The sequence below is a fragment of the Antechinus flavipes genome, chromosome 1 (assembly GCF_016432865.1).
Source record: "Antechinus flavipes isolate AdamAnt ecotype Samford, QLD, Australia chromosome 1, AdamAnt_v2, whole genome shotgun sequence".
Classification (NCBI taxonomy): domain Eukaryota; kingdom Metazoa; phylum Chordata; class Mammalia; order Dasyuromorphia; family Dasyuridae; genus Antechinus; species Antechinus flavipes.
Window position 1 is genome coordinate 500,753,465 of NC_067398.1, and position 19,755 is coordinate 500,773,219.

At 32.8% G+C, this 19,755-nt stretch overlaps 1 protein-coding gene across 3 annotated transcripts in view; it reads left to right on the forward strand.

Moving 5' to 3' along the window:
- The window catches only part of SMCHD1 (structural maintenance of chromosomes flexible hinge domain containing 1), a 259,470-nt gene that overhangs the window by 96,091 nt on the left and 143,624 nt on the right, over positions 1–19,755 (forward strand). For all 3 annotated transcript variants that reach the window (XM_051970385.1, XM_051970387.1, XM_051970386.1), the window contains exons 30-32: positions 6,204–6,329; positions 11,680–11,759; positions 12,198–12,355. In XM_051970385.1, coding sequence (XP_051826345.1) covers positions 6,204–6,329; positions 11,680–11,759; positions 12,198–12,355 — 364 coding nt within the window. The remainder of the gene's footprint in view (positions 1–6,203; positions 6,330–11,679; positions 11,760–12,197; positions 12,356–19,755) is intronic.

Consider the following 19,755-nt stretch of genomic DNA (forward strand, 5'->3'; position numbering starts at 1 on the left):
GTGATAGAACTTGGGGGGAAAGAAAAACTAGAAAAAAAAATCCACTCGTCACCACATCAAATAGAGCCATTGTAGAAAACACAAGAATATTATTGCCAAATTTCAAAACCCCCAGGTTAAAGAGAAAATTGTGCAAAAAACAAAAAAAATACTCTGGAGATAGTTAGAATTGTACAAGACTTAGCAACAGCTACAATAAAAGACTTGGAATTATATTTACTGACAATCAAAAGAACTAGGTCTGTGGCCAAAAATATCATCTAGCAAAATTATCTATAATTTTTTGAATTTGAATGAGGAAAAATTCAGTGAATTTGCAGATTTTCAGGACTTTCTATCAGCCAAACCCAAACTTAATAGAAAATTTAACATATAAGAGTAAATATCAAAGATTAATTAAACTCAACATGGACAAATTATGTTTTTTCTACATGGGAAATGTATACTATATATTTAAGATTCACATCAACAATAGAGTAGCTTAAAAGAAAACTTGGCAAAGTTAAGGAAAAATTAGTAATTGTTATATAAATGAAAAGCAGAGGAAGAATAGACACAGAGGCATTAGAGAGGGGGAGAAGAGCTTGTAGTTCTGAAAACCTACTCACATTGGGAATGGGTTCAATAAGCAACACTACATATATAACATGAAGGGAATAGAAACCTCCAAAATCTATATAGAAATAAGGGGGGAGGGATGTGTGGATGGGGAAGCAAAGGTTGTGGGAAGAAAAGATCCATATCCATGGGAGGAAGAATAAATATTAGCAAGGCAAGTCATGAAGCAAAATTTAAGAGTCAGCAGATATAGGAAAGATGTATGTGGGTGGTCTGTGTGTGTGTATGTATGTGTATATGCATGTCTACATATGTATACCTAAATATATCTTTTCTTAACAATAGCTTGTTTGGGGGTGGAAGTGGGGGATGAAAGGAGGAAAAAAGAACAAAGTAAATAAAATACAGCAGACAACTGAAGAACAGTATACAAGAAAGTAAAGAAAAAGTAGACATATAATTTTTCTACTGATTATATGTATATACACACATATATATATATATATGTATGCTTTCTTGATCTGCTAATTTATTATTATATATTTTGAATCCTTCCTGATGTTCTGTTACATGACAGTGTTCTCTTTAGTTTTGCTTCATTTTGTTTTGTATTCCTTTTTTTCTTAATCTGGTTTTTCAAATAAAATAAATTTTTTAAATTACAAAAATATAGAATAAAAGGAATATTTACAAAAAACCTAAAAGAAAAGAAACTAAACTACATAATAGAAGTCTAGCCAAAAAGAAAAATATTTGTTAAAAGAGAAATGGTTGACTTAAGCATTTCATTTTTAAATTCTTTGAATACCTCTTGACTATAGGAATAGCCCCCTAATCCTACCTTTCAGGTCACCTCTTATTTTACCCACCCCTCTTTCTACTGCAGTCTTTTTTGTTAGCTTCTATTATCTCTAAACAGAAGTTTTTTTCTCCAGTTACACATGTGATCTTTTGTAAATTGCTATCTTTTCTTTTTATGAAGGCTTTATTTCTAAATATATTTCACCCTTTTTTCTTGCTCAGGAAACCTTCGTTTTATAACAAAATTAAGCAACAAGTAGCAAATCAAACTGATTGAATCTGTCAGCTAAATTTATCATCTCTAACCCATGACTTTCTTCTGAATTATAGCCCTTTTTCACCAGCTGTCTCTTGGTCTTCTCTAATTAGATTCTTAAAGCCATTTCAGATAAACTGATCCAGTTCTTATATAATTATAACTCCTACTCCCCCTTCCCTTCCCTTTCTTGTTGCCATTTCTTGTATGAGCATCACCAGTCTTTCAGTCACCTAGATTCACAATCTTGGAGTTATCTTGGCCGCTTCCTTTTTTTGTATGTGTGTCACACACACACACAACACACACACACACACATATCTCTGTTTCTTCTCTATTCAGGCTTGATTACTTCTCACTTGGGTTATTATATTGGCATCCTAATAGATCTCTTGGCCTTCACTTTTAAATTTATTCTGTTTGTCCTCCACAGAGTCGCTAAATTTATATTTCTAAAACAAATCTACTTGTAATTCCCTCACTGCTTTTTCTTTCTAATCTAATTTTCTGTCCCTCCTGCTTTCCCCTCACTACTATACCTTGAAAAAGTCATAGTCATGGAAATAGTCATTTCCAATACGCATAGTCAAGGAAAACAAAATTTTTTAATTATTCCTGCTCCCAAAATATTTCATTCATTCTGTGCTCTGAATCCACCAACTTTCTGTCAAGGTGAATAGTTTCATCATGAGTCCTCTGGAATCATAATTGGTCATTACTTTGAACAGGTTAGTTTCTCTATTTTCTTAATTCTTATATCTTGCTATATGTTTGTTTGAGATTGTGTTGGCTATGCCTGCCTTTTTTGTTTAAGTTAAAATATGGTATATTTTACTCTAATTCCTTGTTTTAACTCTGAGATTAATATTGTTATTACTTGATTTTGTTACCTTCTGTGATATTCTTAGGATGAATGCATCCCATTCAGATTTGTAGTTTACATTAGTAATGACCTTGCTGTCATTAGTTATTAAACTTTAATGTCCTTTAAAAAAATCTTCTTTATATTTCTGAAGCATCTGATATTATTTGCTATTAACTCTTTTAAAATATTCTAATCTTCCTTTGATTTTATTACATATTGAATAACTTCTTTTTTGACCTTTTTCCTCCCTTTACCAGAAATTGGGGTCATACTTTTACTTATATAACACTCTCATACTTGATGACTTTAATATACTTCTGTAGATTTACTTTTCATATCTATACAGTCATTTCTCATTTTATCTCTAATTCTACTATTCCCATAAGTTCCTATAATACATTTCTTTTTCCTGTTAAATTTTGTATTTGGGTTACATATTGTCATTTCATATTCATCTTGAAGAAATGAGTTCAATTTCATAATGCCCATGCAAATCCAGTGTTACGGTAAGAAGTCGAGGATAAATTTAACTACAAAAAAGTGTCAAAAAATTCTGAAAAATTGGCATATCAGTTGCATGTCTGTGCGTTTTTGTTGGGTTCCATAGTATTAAGATTATTAGGAAACAACAACAAAATCGACCTTTAAGCATTTAGGTAGCATAATAGATGGAATGCTTGATGGACTTGAAGTCAGGAAGATGTGAATTCAAATCTTCTCAGGTACTTACTATCTAGCTGGTTATGTAACTGATCAATAAGCTGGGGGAAAGTCACTTAACCTCTTAGTCTAGTTTCCTTACTAGAAAAAATGGGGACAATATCACATACCTCTGAGGAATGTGAAAATCAAAATGAGATATTTCAAACAGTTCTCACTTTATATAAGTGGACTATTCCCTAGACTGTTTTTTGCCTAATGTGAATTTACTTGTGTGGAGGTAAGGAAGAGAGTCAGAAGAGGACCAAAGGCCCTCCAAAGGAGGGAAGGGGTCAACACATGGTTCAAGGACATGTGAGAGCTTAGAAGAGGAACATAGGGTAATTGGGCCATCCATGTGAAGATCTGGCCTGAACTGAAAGGAAGAGCATGAGTGGTGGGGGAGACATACATGGGACTAGATATAGATGGGTGGAAAATAGACACAGCGGGCCACGCCTGCATTTGATGGTCAGAGGAGGGTAAAGGTGTCTCAGGCCAAGTCTCCCATCAGGTGTCAGCAATGGCTAGCTATCTGCAGGTCCATTCTTTTGCTTTTGAAGAGGGTACAGTGCTTTTAGTAGAGAGGTAGGAGGCCATGGAATGAAGGTTTGGAAAAGAAAAAGACGAGAAAAAAGGAGAGAGGAAAACTGTCTCTAATGCTCTTTGTAAATCTTAAAATGCAAGCACCTTTTTTCTCTTGGATTTTCATATACAAGTGAGCATACTTCCAAATTGCTCTTCAAGGATGCTGTCAATATATACAGATTATTCTCTTAAAATTTTTCTTGAATTTGGAAAAGACATGCCTTAATAATAATATTCTCTTGGTTCTCTTTTTGCTGATAATAGTTTTTCCTCCAACCATAAGGTTGATTTTCATTATCTATTTATCTTGATCCATTGTATTGACAATGGAATTCTCATTACAGAATTCATTCATTTATTTTGCAGGGTTTGAGGTCTGTTCTTCCCTGTCTTTATAAAAGAAGTTACCAGGAGGCTCTTTAGCAAAGAGTTGGCTACTCTGTCCTGGATTCTAAAATTTCTATTATGTTCTCCACAAGAGAGGTTCAGGTTCAGAAGTTTACTCTCCCTTTTCAGTTACTTTGAGAATTGCTTTCTCAATTTCTTTAAAATTGTGTTGTTTCTAGCATATAGCACATAGTTCCTTTGTGTAAACTTGGTCTAGGCCAGTAGCTTTTCCTATCTTTGTTTTCTTAAGACTCTTCCTATTAACTAATGCTTTATATCTAGGGTTAGGATGTTAAGTCCAAATGTGGTAATTTGATTGTCATTAAAGGTGAAAATAACCAAAACACTTTTTAAGAAGTCCTTTTGCTTTTTATCTGTTGTACATTGTTAACCAAACTTTATTAAACTTGTCTTTTCATCTTCTAGGTCTTCCCATTATATTTTTACTTTTAAATTATTTTTCCCTAGATTGATTACCCTCCTTGGAATCAAGCGGATTTTTTTTTTTTTTTTTTTTTTAGTGATGAAGTGATTTCTAAGCTCTTTTGCCATCTTGGCATATCTTCATGAAATTTCCTTAGGAAATGGTTATAGTATGTGTCAGTGTCTGTTCTATATTAATAATTTTTTTTCCATTGGGGGAAGGCCAACAACACTTTGATTACATAGTTTGCATCGAATTTGTCTCAAATCCATGCCTTATCTTTTTCTTATGATTTTCTAGGCTATTTGATTTTGCTGTTTCCTCTGGCAAGTTGACCATCTGATTGTACAAACCTAATTATGGGAAAGAATGCTATCTTGTTCACTTGTCATTTCACTTCTCTTAATAGTATAAACATATGAAAATGCTTTTATTTTATTAGATTATCCTGTCTTGTTGGCCTTTTGATTTAAAAATGTTCATAATGCATATATGTTACGTTTCTAATGAGTCAATAATCCATTGACTGCTTTGGTTTATTTTTTTCAGAATTATGTTTTCTTTTTGCCATTTTTTCCTGTGGCTATTTGTGCATTTTCATTACTGAATATCAAAGGGTAGGATGAATTTTGAGAGTCTTTTGGAGATCTTAAATTCTCTCACTACTTCATATTGTCCTACAGAAATTCTCCATATTGTACAATTTTCATGGTAGCTTTTTTGGCAATAGTTTTATGAACAATGCAATATCACATGGGATGATTTTTCTCTTTTTGGGATCCTTTTACCCACTCTTTCATGTAGCTACAATTTCCTTGTGGCTTCTAGTTTTATTTATAGCAAAAATGTCAGGGTGAATATCATTCCATTCTTTGAGTCTTATGTTGATTGGTCGTTAAAAGAGAATCTCACATTTAGAGTACTGGGAGATTAATATTTATACATAGTCCAAAAAACTGCCATTTAAAATTCTTCCCCTTTTTCTGCCATTCTGTTTGTTGTCACTAAAGAAATTCAAGATTGCTGCATAGGACCAAACTTGATTTTGCATTTTTTTTTTCTTTGAGAAACTATTAAAAAAAAAAAAAAGAATTCATTACCAAGTCCCCAAAGAAATAATATTGAACCTTTGTTTTTAACCATCCTGAACATCCCAAATTTGTCTCAAAACCAAGATGAGAAGTCTGAATACAACCTATGAATGGTTCTGTTGTTGATTTCAAAAGAGAGGGGTGTGTGTGTGTGTGTGTGTGTGTGTGTGTGTGTGTGTGTGTGTGTGTGTATGTGTGTGTAGAACAGAAACATATTTAAGTCAGTATTACTTCACCCTACCTTTTATTTTCTCCCTAAATTAGAATATAACCATCAACCATTCTCTTAGGCAGATATTACTTTAGGTGGTGTTCCATTTTATTGAAGAAAAGCTGACTCTGAGTTACAGGGAAGAAGTATCTTTCACAAGAACCACTTTTAAAAATCTATTTCTTGTAGAATTCCAGAAGTAAAAACAAACCAATATACCATTACTTTAAAATAATCAAATCTTTCTTGTGGTGAATAAAGAAATAACATGTTATTTGAAATATTATTTTTAGGATTGCTTAAAATATTTTTCTGTATTTCAGCCTATTCCAGTGATAAATGGGAAAGAATTACCAAACCCTCTTACAGTTCAGCTATGTGATCAGTGGGAAAATCCTTCTCCTGTACCACTAGTCAAAATAAGTCTTGTGAAAGCAGCCATTTTAAAAGTAAGTATCCATCTTTGAATATTAAGTATGTTGGTGTGATAATTTTTGAATTTTGTCAAATACTTTTTTCTTAATAACAGTTTTTATGTATTAGAATGTAAACATTGTTTTCCCTGTCATTTAGTCTAAATCAGCAAGGCATTTTTAAAATGTGCAATATGTTAAGTGATATGGATATTTATTTGTAACTTCAGAGGTAGGGAGTAAATTTCAGAATCATCAAAAAATGATTCTCGAAGCACATACATCTTAGATTTAGTGTCATGTTTCTTTGAGATCATGTTTATAAAGAACTGTACGATATAAGTACAATTTAAGTACAATATAAATGAGAATAAATATTATTTTGTATAAAGGAAATTAAATTATAAATGTTAAATACTGTATGTATTATTCAGAAAAATCCAACAAGTTCTTATAAGCACCTACTCTATAAGCAACTGCTGTATTGTATTTATGTCTTATATACTGGAGAGATTCAAGATTCAGTTAAGATATATCCTTTCTGTCAAAGAGATTAATCATTCAAACACTTGTTAAATGTGTCTTTTTCTTAGTATTCATCTTTTCCTTTCTGCAATGTTTGATAGTTTTAGATACTCCCTCCTCTCTAGGTTATACAGTCTGTTATCAAGTCTTGTCATTTCTATTTATACAACAACTCTTGTACATTTCTTCTTTTTTGTTGTTCACACAGCTGTTATCCTAGTATATTTCCTACTTAGGGTGTTGTATAATCTTGTAGTTAGTTGGTCTCCTTTCCTCGAATATCTCTTCATTCTAATCCATCTTCCTCTCATTTCCTAAAGTGATTTTCCTAACATTCTGGTCTGGTCTTTTCACTCTCCCTCAATAAAATTCTAGTGGTTCTTTAGTATTTCCAGGACCAAATATAAATTCCTCTCTAGCTTTACTGGCTTCTTTGCTATTCCTTTCACATGAAATGTCATTTTTTTACTCCGTTATTGCCTCTCTTTTTCCTAGAATGCTTTTCTTCCTGGAATTTTTGTAAGACAGTAATATGACATCAAATTAGAGCAGTGGGGAGGTAGCACAAGGAGTTAGAGAATTTAGAATGCCAGTTAGAAGATTTGAACTTGAATTGATAGTCAAGAGCCACTGAAGATTTTTCTAGCAGAGAACTGATATGATTAAGTCCATGAGTAAGAAAGATTTTTCTCTCAGTAATATGAAGAATGAATTGGTTAAGGGGAAAGGATTAAAATGGGGAGTCCTACAATATAAGTTACAGGTTCTTTATTATGGCAGTAGCAATGGCAATAGAAAGGAAGATATTGAAAGATGTTGCAAAAATAGAACTGATATGACCTCTTAGTCATATATATTATGAGTGAATATGAGGTTGCGATGAAAATAATCTCGGGGTTACAGACTTGATAGATTGAGAGAGGAATGATAATACCTTAGTCACATATATAGTCACACATATAGAGTGATAATGGGCTTAATCTCGGCTTAAAATTTTTCTGAATATTTGAATCTAGAGTTCTGGAGATATATACAGACTACATAGAATGAAATCTGAGAATTGTATGCTTAGGTTGCTGAAAACAGGAATTCCCAAGATTGATAGGGGAAGAGGAGAGAAATGGAAAAATGATTTTAAGTAAAATGTTGGGGAGTTACTCACTTTAAAGCTTGCAGAAAAGCTTGAATCTGGGAAAGATATAGATAAGGGGTTTTTTAGATAGAAGTAGTAAAAAAAAAAATTGGGTGCTTGCGAATAGACTGAAATATATTTCAAAGAAGGAATTATGAATAAGCAATGTAATCAAAAGATATAAGAGAAATTTTGTTTCTCTTAAAATGAAGAAATGAAGGTAGGGTAGTTATGGAACAAAAATCAGGGATAACTGTTGGAGAGTAGATGTACTGATTTATTGGCATTATTGCATTATCTGGGCAAAGGAATGAAGGCAGGTTCCTCGATATGCTGTTTTTACTTTGCCAGCTTAAGCTCGTTTCTTTTGACTTCTCTCTATTCTATACCAGCTAAACTGGACCATTTTATTTCCTACATAGGTTGTTCTCTTTTTCTTACAACTCACCTTTATATTGCTTTCAATATACTTTCCTCACATAATTCCTTATCTTGAATATTTTCCCCTTTCTCTCATCTAAATTTCTGCTTATATTTCTTTGCATGTATAAGTTGTTTTGTTTATATCCACAGAAGATTTAAGTTTCCATAGACCAGAGACCTTTTTTGCATAAATGTTGTGTCTTTCCCTGAACCTTGGCATATTACTCTAAACAAGGCATTTATTTAATTAACTGAATTGAATATATTATCTGTAAGATTTTAAAGTAAACAGACTTGATCTTTTTATGCAGTTGAGCATATAATACAGTAATTCTTACATCCAGAGACATTACAGAAATTAATGTAAGGGAACTTGGATTTTTATTGGAGTTCAGCATTTTGGTTTAGTCCTCTTTTTACACATATGAAAATTGGCATCTAGATTATGAAGTGACTCGCGCTTGAATATATTGTATGTCAGTGGTATATTGATAACTAGAACATAGGTATTTCATCTCCCAATACAATATGCTTTCCATTGTACTATATTAAATTCCTACACTCAAGACAAATGAAAAGGCAGTTTTTCTTGCTCTAGTAAAGGTTTTTAGCCTATTCATTAGACATTATACACTTCAAAACACTAACAAGATAATCGATAATCACCAGCCTTCTGGTTTTCTAAGAAATTCTAAACTTAACATTTCCCTACATGAGTGAATACAATTTTGTTTAAGGTATGTGATTGTATTAGATCTGATCTAGTATAGAACAAACTATCTAGAATGGTAATGATTTTTATATAATTCCTATTACTAGAAGTATGTTTTTGGATGATACCTGCCTACTTGTCAAATATATTATAAGAAAAAATACAGTTTTTGCAATGTGTCTCTGGACTAGATGAATAAGTGAATCAGTAATCATTTATTAAAAGCCCACTTAATTTGGGGGTTCTTAGGATTAAAAAATGAAATAATGAAACAATCCTTCCCTTTAAAGGATCTTTTATGAGAGGAAGAGACTATAGAACAAATGATATAACTGGGAAGTAATTTTGGAGATATATTCAGTAAAGACTTTATGTAGAAGATCATATTTGAGCTGTGTTTTGAAGTATTTCTCATATCCAAAAAGGCAAAGGTGAGAAGGATGAGTGTTTCTGTGTCTGCAGAATGATCAATGAAAGGCATGGAAATCGGAAAGGAGTATTGTGCTTGAGAAATAGTAAGAAGGCTGATTTTTGCTAGATCATAAAGTTGCATACAAAAGGGATAATAATAAAATAAAACTTTAAAAAAAGTTAGTTCCACTTTGTGAAACACTTTGAACTTAATCAGAGAGTTTATATGTGTTGCTAATAATAATAGATTGTCGCTGATGATCATTGAGGGAGGTAAGTGAGATGATCAGACATGTAAATTAGGAAAATCATCTTTCTAGCTGGCAGGAGAGAATGGATTGAAGAAGTGGAAAAATTCAAGATAGAAGACCAATTAGGAGACCATAAACATATTCCAGACCAGTGATTATCAGAGATGGATGGAAGAAATATTGTGGAGGTAGAAATAGTGTGGTATTATTTGGATAGATAGGGTGAATGAGGTTTACAGTAATCCATGGGAGAATTTAAAGGTTTTATAGCTAGTCTGTGAACAATCTGGGTGACTGAAAGGATAGTGATGACTTGATAACTATAGATTAGTTGGGTACAGAGACACACTTTGGAAAAAAAGGAATCAATTTTTATTTTAAACATGTTGAATTTTAGGTGGTTCCCTATAATGAATTTGAAAGCATCACAAAGTATTTGATAATGTAGGATTGGAGCTCAGGAGATAGACTAGGGTGGAATATATAGACCTATAAGTCACTGGCATAGTGATTAAATCTATGTGGTTTCCATGTGATATAAAGAGGGAAAAGAATGGGGCCTAGATAGCCTTAGTTATACTTATAGTGTAGGAACATGATGTAGATGATGATCCAGCAAATGAGCCTGAGAATCACTAGATAACCATGTCATGAAAGTCCATGAAAAAGACCAGAAGGATGAGAATCAATTACATTGATATTCAAAAAGAATGAGATTTGATGTAAGGCCCTCAAATATTTTAGGGGATCATTGATGATTTTAGAGCACAGTTTCACTTTAAGCCTTGAAGTTGGGGGCCAAGATTGCAAAGGGTTCACAGGTGAATGAGAGAAGAGAATTGGAGGCCAAAAATTTTGTTGGAGTAGACAGGTGATACTTTGATAGGGTTTTGTTTTTTTTTTTAAATAATCTAGGTAGAGCATATTTTGACATTTGAATTTTAAAATTTGAAATAGGAGGGCATCTAGGTATATTTGAAGGAAGAATAGAAAGAACTGATACATAGGGAGAGATGATATAAGATTAGGGAGACAGTAATTCTGGTTTTGTATTGGGACTGGAGAAGAATATATTGTGATAGTTTCATCTTAGGAGAAAGGCTGTCTTTTCAAAGATTGGAGTACAATTTATTAATAGAATAAAGGAATAAAATATCAAAGTTTTATATGGAAAAATTTCCATTTCATCTGTGTAATTTAAAGTGAAGTCCTTAGCTCAGAAGGTTTAGTAAGGTCTGGAGAACTTTGAAATAGTTCCTATAAAACTAAATAGAAAAACATTTTAAAATAAAATAAGGAGGACTAAAAAGATTTCTTTGCTATAGTGAGAGGCAAGTAAATAATATATTTATATTATTATAGTATATATATATACTATATATAGTATATATATATACTATATATACTATATATATATATTAATATATATAAATATATTATTTAAATTATTAAATATACTATATAATATATTGTAATTGAATATATATGTATATGTGTATAATAGGGTTTTGTGAGTCCTTCCTGTTCTTTTTAACAGTAAATCAGAAAAGAGGAAATGGATAATGGGAGCCATCTAGCACTGGGGTTTGTCAAGGAAGGAGATTACAAGAGCCACAGATTCTTGAGCAGAATTAAACTGGGTTGAGTCTAGGGTTATATTTACTAGTGAAGAAATGTGGAGTCAAATCAGTGGTAGCCTGGGATAATACTGAGGTGTATTAATCATATCAACTGTGTATAGAAATACATAATACATACATATACACATAAATAATTACATAAATATTTGTTTAGTAGGCATTAATGGAAAAGTAATTTTTGATTCAATTGTAATAAAATTGTTGATTAAAAACAAAAAGTTTTTTTTAGAGTAATTTGGGGGGGTTTTTGTTTGATTTAGTTTTTGGTAATACTTACTTATTTTCTTTACAGCTCAGCCCTTCAAATCAGCAACATAAAACTGATGACAATGGCAGGGCTAATTTGGGAGTTTTTAGTGTTTCTGCCCCTAGGTAAGTACCAAATTGTTTTGAAAATTAGCAAAATTACACAGCTCCACTTTTCTTGGGAGTTGGTTCAGTAAATGAGCCCTTCATACTACACTTTGATTCTTGGCATTAGAACATAAGTGCTTGGAGGAAGAACAATATAGTCCTTTGGTACAAACTATGCTAAGGGAGGTTATTTATATTCTTTACACTCTGTTCTGTCCTCCATTTTGGTATACTTCACAAAAATAATCCTATATATAAACATACATGTTAAAGATTTTTTTTTTCCTTTCCTGTGTCATCCCCCTAAGGGATAACTGGTTTGATTATTACTATTTCATGATATATGACAACCTCTAAAATATTAGAAATGCAAATCATTAAGTTCCCTAATGGAATTTGTTTATGTAATTACATAATTTTTGTATAATAACTAATATAATTCAATTTTTTTTAAAGGGGAGAACATACTATACAGATTAAAGCTACTTATAACAAGAATTCTTTAGAAGGACCTATAATTAGGCTAATGGTTCTACCAGATCCTGAAAAGCCAGTGCGTCTGAATGTTAAATACGATAAAGATGTTTCTTTTTCAGCAGGGGATATTTTTACTGGTAAGTCTCCATATTTTTATTTATAAAATGCTTGAATTTTTATTTTATTCTTTTTATTTACAGGATATATGCATAGGTAATTTTTTAGCATTGACAGTTGCAATCCTTTTGTTCCAACTTTTTCCCTCCTTCCCCTTACTCCTCCCCCAAGATGGCAGGTTGACCAATATATGTTAATATATATGTTAAAGCATATGTTAAAGACAGTATATGTATATATTTCCAAACAGTTATTTTGCTGTATAAAAAGAGTCAGACTTTGAAATAGTGTACAGTTAGCCTGTGAAGGAAATCAAAAATGCAGATTTCGCCCCTGAGAGTGGGCTTGTGGGTTTCTGTATCTCCCAGAATGCTCCTCTCCGACTCCTGGCAATGTTCTGAACTCTGACTGAGTCACTGAAGCTCTTTTTATGCTTGGTGTAAAAGGTTGACTCCTCCTCCGAGAATGGGATTATAGTTTCTAACTTGTGAATCTCATACTGAAGACTGATTTGTGAATTTCCCAAAAGTGTGAACTCCAATGAGTACTTAAATACATTAGTGAGTTAGAGGATTTGCTAAGTACCATGCTAAATTAGGCAACTGACTTATCATTTTGTAAGGATTCCCTCTGAGGTGTGAACCAATAAGCATTGTATCAGTTCCATTGAGTTAACACTAGGATTCTAACACCCCCAACTACTGATAATTTATGAACATGTTGATTTGACTGTCCTCTCCTTGAGATCAGAAATTATTTTCCTTTTTTTCTTTGTTTCTCTCTGGTTTGGTGTATACTAGATGCTAATCTTTCCTTATTGAGTAATTTTATTCCTATATGTAAAATTCTATTTGGCAACCATACATGCCTCCCATATCATTTGTAGACATTTCTTCATTTTTTTGGTTAGATAAACTTCTGAGGGCAAAGACTTTGTTGATGACAGAAATGTTAAGGAGAATGTAAGATATCTAGAAATATAATTGTTTAACTTATCCTTGTATCTTTGGGGTATATTGTTTCAAATATATTGTATTCACGGCAGCATTTTCCATAGAATCAAAAGAAGAAAGCATTAAGATTTAGAATCTGACAGATTTCCTGTCAAATTTATTTACTTTGTGAAGCCATATGTTCCCAATTTTTCTCTTTTTTTCTGATGTGTGTTATTGATACTGATTTATTCACTGGTATTTTGCTTGAGAATGGGAAGAATTATAGCCTATCCTCTTTGCTTTTAAAAGCACTTGAGGATTATATTTTGTTTACATTAAAATATTTTTTCAAAATATTTATACATAAAAGAAATCCCGTTGGTTAAAATTAAGTATCTTTTTTACCTCTTATAATCCTGGTTGCCTGAGAGCTTGAGGGATTTATTCAGCATCATACAGCTAACACATGATGGCCAGGAATTGAATACAAATTTTCCTTACTTCAAGACTTATCAATTTATATATCTCTTATTTACATTTATAATAATAAATTAGACTTACTACTGCTTTTTCAAATGAGTATCCATTAATTTAATTTTTAAATGAAATTGATTTAAAGTTGAAATGTGACTTCACAGTTTTTAATTGTTTTTTTTTAATCTTAGAGATTTGATAATCTGTATATTATGATAACAAGGAGAAAAGTTCATATATAAATTCAACCTTGTCTTCTGATTACTTTTCATAACCCTAAATAAATGACAAGTTGGAAGTTTCATAAGAGAACCAAAACCTTCCATTATAACCTTTTATGGTATTTTAGAAATTTTAATTACAACTCCTACTTTTTGAAATATATTTGTAAAACTCTAATTTTATTTTTTTTCTTTTCTTTTTCTTTCTTTACTTTTTTTTTTTTTTTTTTTTATGGCTAAGGCAATTGGGATTAAGTGACTTGCTCAGAGTCATACAACCAGGAAGTGTTGAGTGTCTTAGTTCAAATTTGAACTCTGGTTCTCTATCCATCTAGCTACCCAAACCTCTGATTTTCTTTTATTTTTTACTTTTTTTATTAATTATAAATTTTTATTGACAAAACCCATGCCTGGGTAATTTTTTACAACATTATCCCTTGCACTCACTTCTGTTCCGACTTTTCCCTCTCCCTCCCTCCATCCCCTCCCCCAGATGGCAAGCAGTCCTATACATGTTAAATATGTCACAGTATATCCTAGATACAATATATGTGTGCAGAACTGAACAGTTCTCTTGTTGCACAGGAAGAATTGGATTCAGAAGGTAAAAATAACCCGGGAAGAAAAACCAAAATGCAAACAGTTTACATTCATTTCCCAGTGTTCTTTCTTTGGGTGTAGCTGTTTCTGTCATCCTTGATCAGTTGAAACTGAGTTAAATCTTTGTCGAAGAAATCCATTTCCATCAGAATACATCCTTATACAGTATCATTGTTGAGGTATATAATGGTCTCCTGGTTCTGCTCATTTCACTTAGCATCAGTTCATGTAAGTCTCGCCAATCCTCTCTGTATTCATTCTGTATTCATCATTTCTTACAGAACAATAATATTCCATAACATTCATATACCACAATTTGCTCAACCATTCTCCAATTGATGGGCATCCATTCATTTTCCAGCTTCTAGCCACTACAGGTCCCTTTCCCTTCTTTAGTATCTCTTTGGGGTATAAGCCCAGTAGTAGCACTGCTGGATCAAAGGGTATACACAGTTTGGTAACTTTTTGAGCATAGTTCCAAATTGTTCTCCAGAATGGCTGAATGTGTTCACAATTCCACCAACAATGTATCAGTGTCCCAGTTTTCCCACATCCCCTCCAACATTCCGCATTATCTTTCTCTGTCATTCTAACCAATCTGACAGGTGTGTAATGGTATCTCAGAGTTGTCTTAATTTGCATTTCTCTGATTAATAATGACTTGAAGCATATTTTCATATGTCTATAAATAGTTTCAATTTCATCTGAGAATTGTCTGTTCATATCCTTTGACCATTTATCAATTGGAGAATGGCTTGATTTCTTATAAATTAGAGTCAATTCTCTATATATTTTGGAAATGAGACCTTTAACTGTAAAAATGTTTTCCCAGTTTATTGCTTCCCTTCTAATCTTATCTGTATTAGTTTTGTTTGTACAAAAACTTTTTAATTTGATATAATTAAAAATTTCTATTTTGTAATCAGTAATGATCTCTAGTTCTTCTTTGGTCATAAATTCCTTCCTCTTCCACAGGTCTGAGGTAAACTATTCTATGCCCTTCCAATTTATTTATAATCTCATTCTTTATGCCTAGGTCATGAACCCATTTTGACCTTATCTTGGTGTATGGTGTTAAGTGTGGGTCAGTGCCTAGTCTGAACCTCTGATTTTCTTACTGGCTTTCAGAATGCCTTGGGGTTTATGGACTAGATTTCTTTTTTGATGATTCTGCCTTAAACCCAAATCATTCTGGCTCTCATTAATTGGTCAACAATAGGTTTCTGGTCAAATACAGAAACAATTGCTATTGGGTCCAGAGTGAATGTAAATAGCAACTATTTCTATATTTCACCAGAAACCCTGAAGATCTTCCTTTCCCAGGCTGATTTTCATTTTTTTTTTTTTAATTTGATAGAAGAAGCCGTTTTTTGCCTAATTTCTTACCTAGCTTTACTCGCTGAAAGGGCATTTCTTCAGTCAAAATGAGATCTGGGAAAGATCTTAGCTTAAAAAGGCCAAGGTCTCCCACTGCATGGGGGCCATTTCCAATTGCCCTTATTTATATCTTGTCTATATCCTGAAAAAAAAAGTGAAAGGAGGGGGGGTAATTTTGCAAAGTCATGAATTACCTTTCCTGCTGTCCTCTTCGAGAATGAAGGGCAAACAACTAGATTTTCTTACTTTTTTTTTTCTATTTAATTTTTTCCACAGAATTTGCATTGTGGCCACAATCCAACATTGAATTATTTCTTCTCACACCTTCCCTTGTATCATTCCCGCATCCCTTTTCTTTTCCTCTTGCCCTCTCTTTACCAACATCTCCCTACTTTTACAACACATTGGGTCAAGAGTATGAGTTAGCATATATCTTGTTTCCTATTACCAGTACTAATCCAATCCATCTCTCATTTATTAAGCCCCTGTCATATAAGTGGCACTTTCCTAGGCAGTAATAGCATATGTATGAAAATGAAAATATTTATTTTCAAGGACTTCATATTGCATCAAAAGAATATAACATGTGAACAGGTAAAGTATACATGTTAAAATTGGAGAGGGGGGAGTAAAAACTAAATAAATACTTAAGGTAGGCTTTCCCATAGAAGTTGATAGATGTGCTCAGTTATGAAGTTTAAGGAAGCTAGGGATTTTAAGTGGTGGAAATGAGAGGGAATGATATATTATTCTATAAATTAGGATTTAGCTTTTGCAAAGATATGGACATAGTAGATAATATGTTGAATATGGATACCAGTGAAGAAGCATCATGTAAATTAAGTACCCATGTGCCAGGTGGGAGAGTGAATATGAAGAATTCACAAGACAGTTACCACAGCCACAAAGAATGCCACTTATCAACATGAAATAACTCACAAGCTAAATCATATATGGTTAAGCAAGGTGCTTCCTGTGACTTGGATTTTTAAGGTTGGAGGGAAGGGGTGTGAGGAAGGAAGTTGGGGAGAAGCATTTATGTTGATGAAATAAAAGAATTTTTAAAATCATAAGACAAGGTATCTTAATGGTAGTTTTGTTAAATTCGTCCAGTGCTTTATTATAGTATTTAAATGATCTTTTGTTTTCATTAGCTAGGTTACTAGGTGATGAAGGGTTCTTGTGAAGATCTAATGAAAAAATGCTGAACATGGTTTTTATGTATTTATTTGTATGTTACTCCTTCAGTGTGAACTCTTTGAGAACAAGGCCTTTCTTTTGCCTTTGAATCCATAATTATTAACACATCCCATTAATAGTTATTAAAAGGCAGGATGAAAGTATAGTATACATTTATTAAATGCCTTGTATATGCCAGGCAGTGTCCTAAGTACTCTATTAATATCTTCAGAATAACCCTGTGAAATAGGTGCTATTATTATCCATATTTTATATTTGAGGAAACTGAGGCAGAATGAGATTAACTTAGTTACATAACTAATAAGTGAGAAAACTATATTTACACTCAAGTCTTCCTGACTCCAGTATTTTTTGCCATCTATGTTGGATTGCATCAAAGTGATCTCGCTTCCTTCTTTCTGTTTCTGTCTGTCTCCTTCTCCCTCTCTCCCCCAACCAGACCACAGAACAAGAGAGCCAAGAAAGTTGCAGTACTTACACTGTGGGAAGCCACTGGTACCTACAGAGAGACATTCCAAAGGACTCCTGTAGTAATACTTAGTACAAAACAAGCATGCATTTGACAGCCCTGTTGCCTTTTTTTAAATCCTAAGTCCAAAGTAGAGAGGAACAGTTCTAGTCAAAGTAGGGCAGAATACTGATCAGAGTAGTCAGTGACCTGATATCTCTCTGGATCATACCACTTTGGAAACACCGAAAATCTACAAACTACCAGAATGAACTGTGAGAACAGGACATACATAATAGATCATATTCAGGCCAGTCATACTGCCCAGGGTTGAACAGAGACCAACTCTAACATAAAGTGCAAAGTTAAGAAGTAGAGTGAATGAAGGAAAAAAAAAAAAACCTGACCATATAAAAAGTTGTTGTGGTACAAGGGAAGCCCAACACACAGATTCAGAAGACAGTGACCTGAAAACATCTATAAGTAAAGCTCAAAAGAATTCTTTCAAAAGTTGGAGGGTGGGAGTAGCAAAGGAATGATTTTTAAAAATCATGAAAGGATTGGGAAGACAAAAGATATGTAAGACATTCATGAAAAAAGAATTAATAGTATAGCAAAAAGGGGCTGTAGGTGGCGCAGTGGATGGAACACTAGCCCTGAAGTCAGGTGGACCTGAGTTCAAATTTGGACTCAGACGCTTAACACCTCCTAGCTGTGTGACCCTGAGCAAGTCGCTTAACCCTAATTGCCTCAGCCAAAAAAAAAAAAAAAATCCAGTATGGCAAAAGAGGCGCAAAAATATTGAAAATAATTGCTTAAAAAAATCAAAATTTTAGAGAATTCTGGGAAGATAGCAGTGCAGGTCAGAAAATCCCAACCTCTCCAGATTTCTCCCACAAACAAAGCAAAATTGTGTATCAGAACAAACATAGATTAGTGAAAAATAATTAAGACTGGGGCAAAACAGGGATCTTCCTGAGACAAGCAAAGAAGACTCAAAAAGACAGACCATAAAACCAGAGTTTGATGGTGTGAAATATAAACACCTCCAGGAAGTGAGGAACGCTGGGACTAGCTGGCATCCTTGGGCAAAGGAAAGCCAGTGAAGGTATGCGACACCAAGAAATATCAAAACTAAACATAAAGAATGAGAACATGAAAGAGAATATGAAACCTCTGGAAAAAATTAAGCAATCTGGAGAACAGATCAAAAAGAGAAAATATAAGAATAATTGAACTATCCCCCAAAAAGGAATCTTGACACAATACAAGAAATAATCAAAGAACATTGTCCTGAAGTTTATAGAACACTAGGGATAAGTAGGAATAGAAAAAATCCATTAATCACCTCAAAGAAAACAACAATAGTATTGCAAATTTTGAAACCTTCAGATCAAAGAGAAAAATAGCAAGAAACAAACAGCCACCCCAAAAACCAATTCAAATATGCTGGAGCTATATTTAGATGTGTGCAGAATTTATCAAACAGCTACCTTAAAAAAACACAGGTACTGGACTAATGTATGTGAGCAGTCTAAAGAACTAGGCCTGTGGCCAAAAATTGCATATTCAGCAAAACTTAATATAAAATTGAATGAAAAAAATGGACTTTCAATGAGCTTGCAGATTTTCAGGACTTTGTCTCAATTAAACCTGTATTCAGTAAAAAAGTTATCATACAAGTGCCAACATCAAAGATTAATTTTTTTTTCAGTTTTTATTCTGCAAACATATATTCAGAATTCACTGTGTTTTCACGGTGCTTAGAATGGTACATAGTTTAACAGTATCTAATTGGGAAGAAATGGCATTTAGGTAAATGAGCATACTTTTTTTTTTTTTAATTATAGCTTAAAGATTAATTTCAAGGGACTCAACAAGGACAAATAATTTGTTTTTTAATGGAAATGTATGTTTCAGATTGACATCAGTAACTGGCTAGTTTAAAAGGAAGATTGGCAAAGTACTGAGTATGATCTGACTCAAGCAAAACTGACTAGGAATATTTTAAATTAGTAATTATTCTATATGAATGAAATACAGAGGAAGAATGATATTAATCAAGTGAGAAATCTACATCATGTCAGTCATATTAATATTATTTTAGGTGTTTGTCTATGTGTGTATTTGCTAATAGGTCTGTGTATATGTATGGAGAAATATAT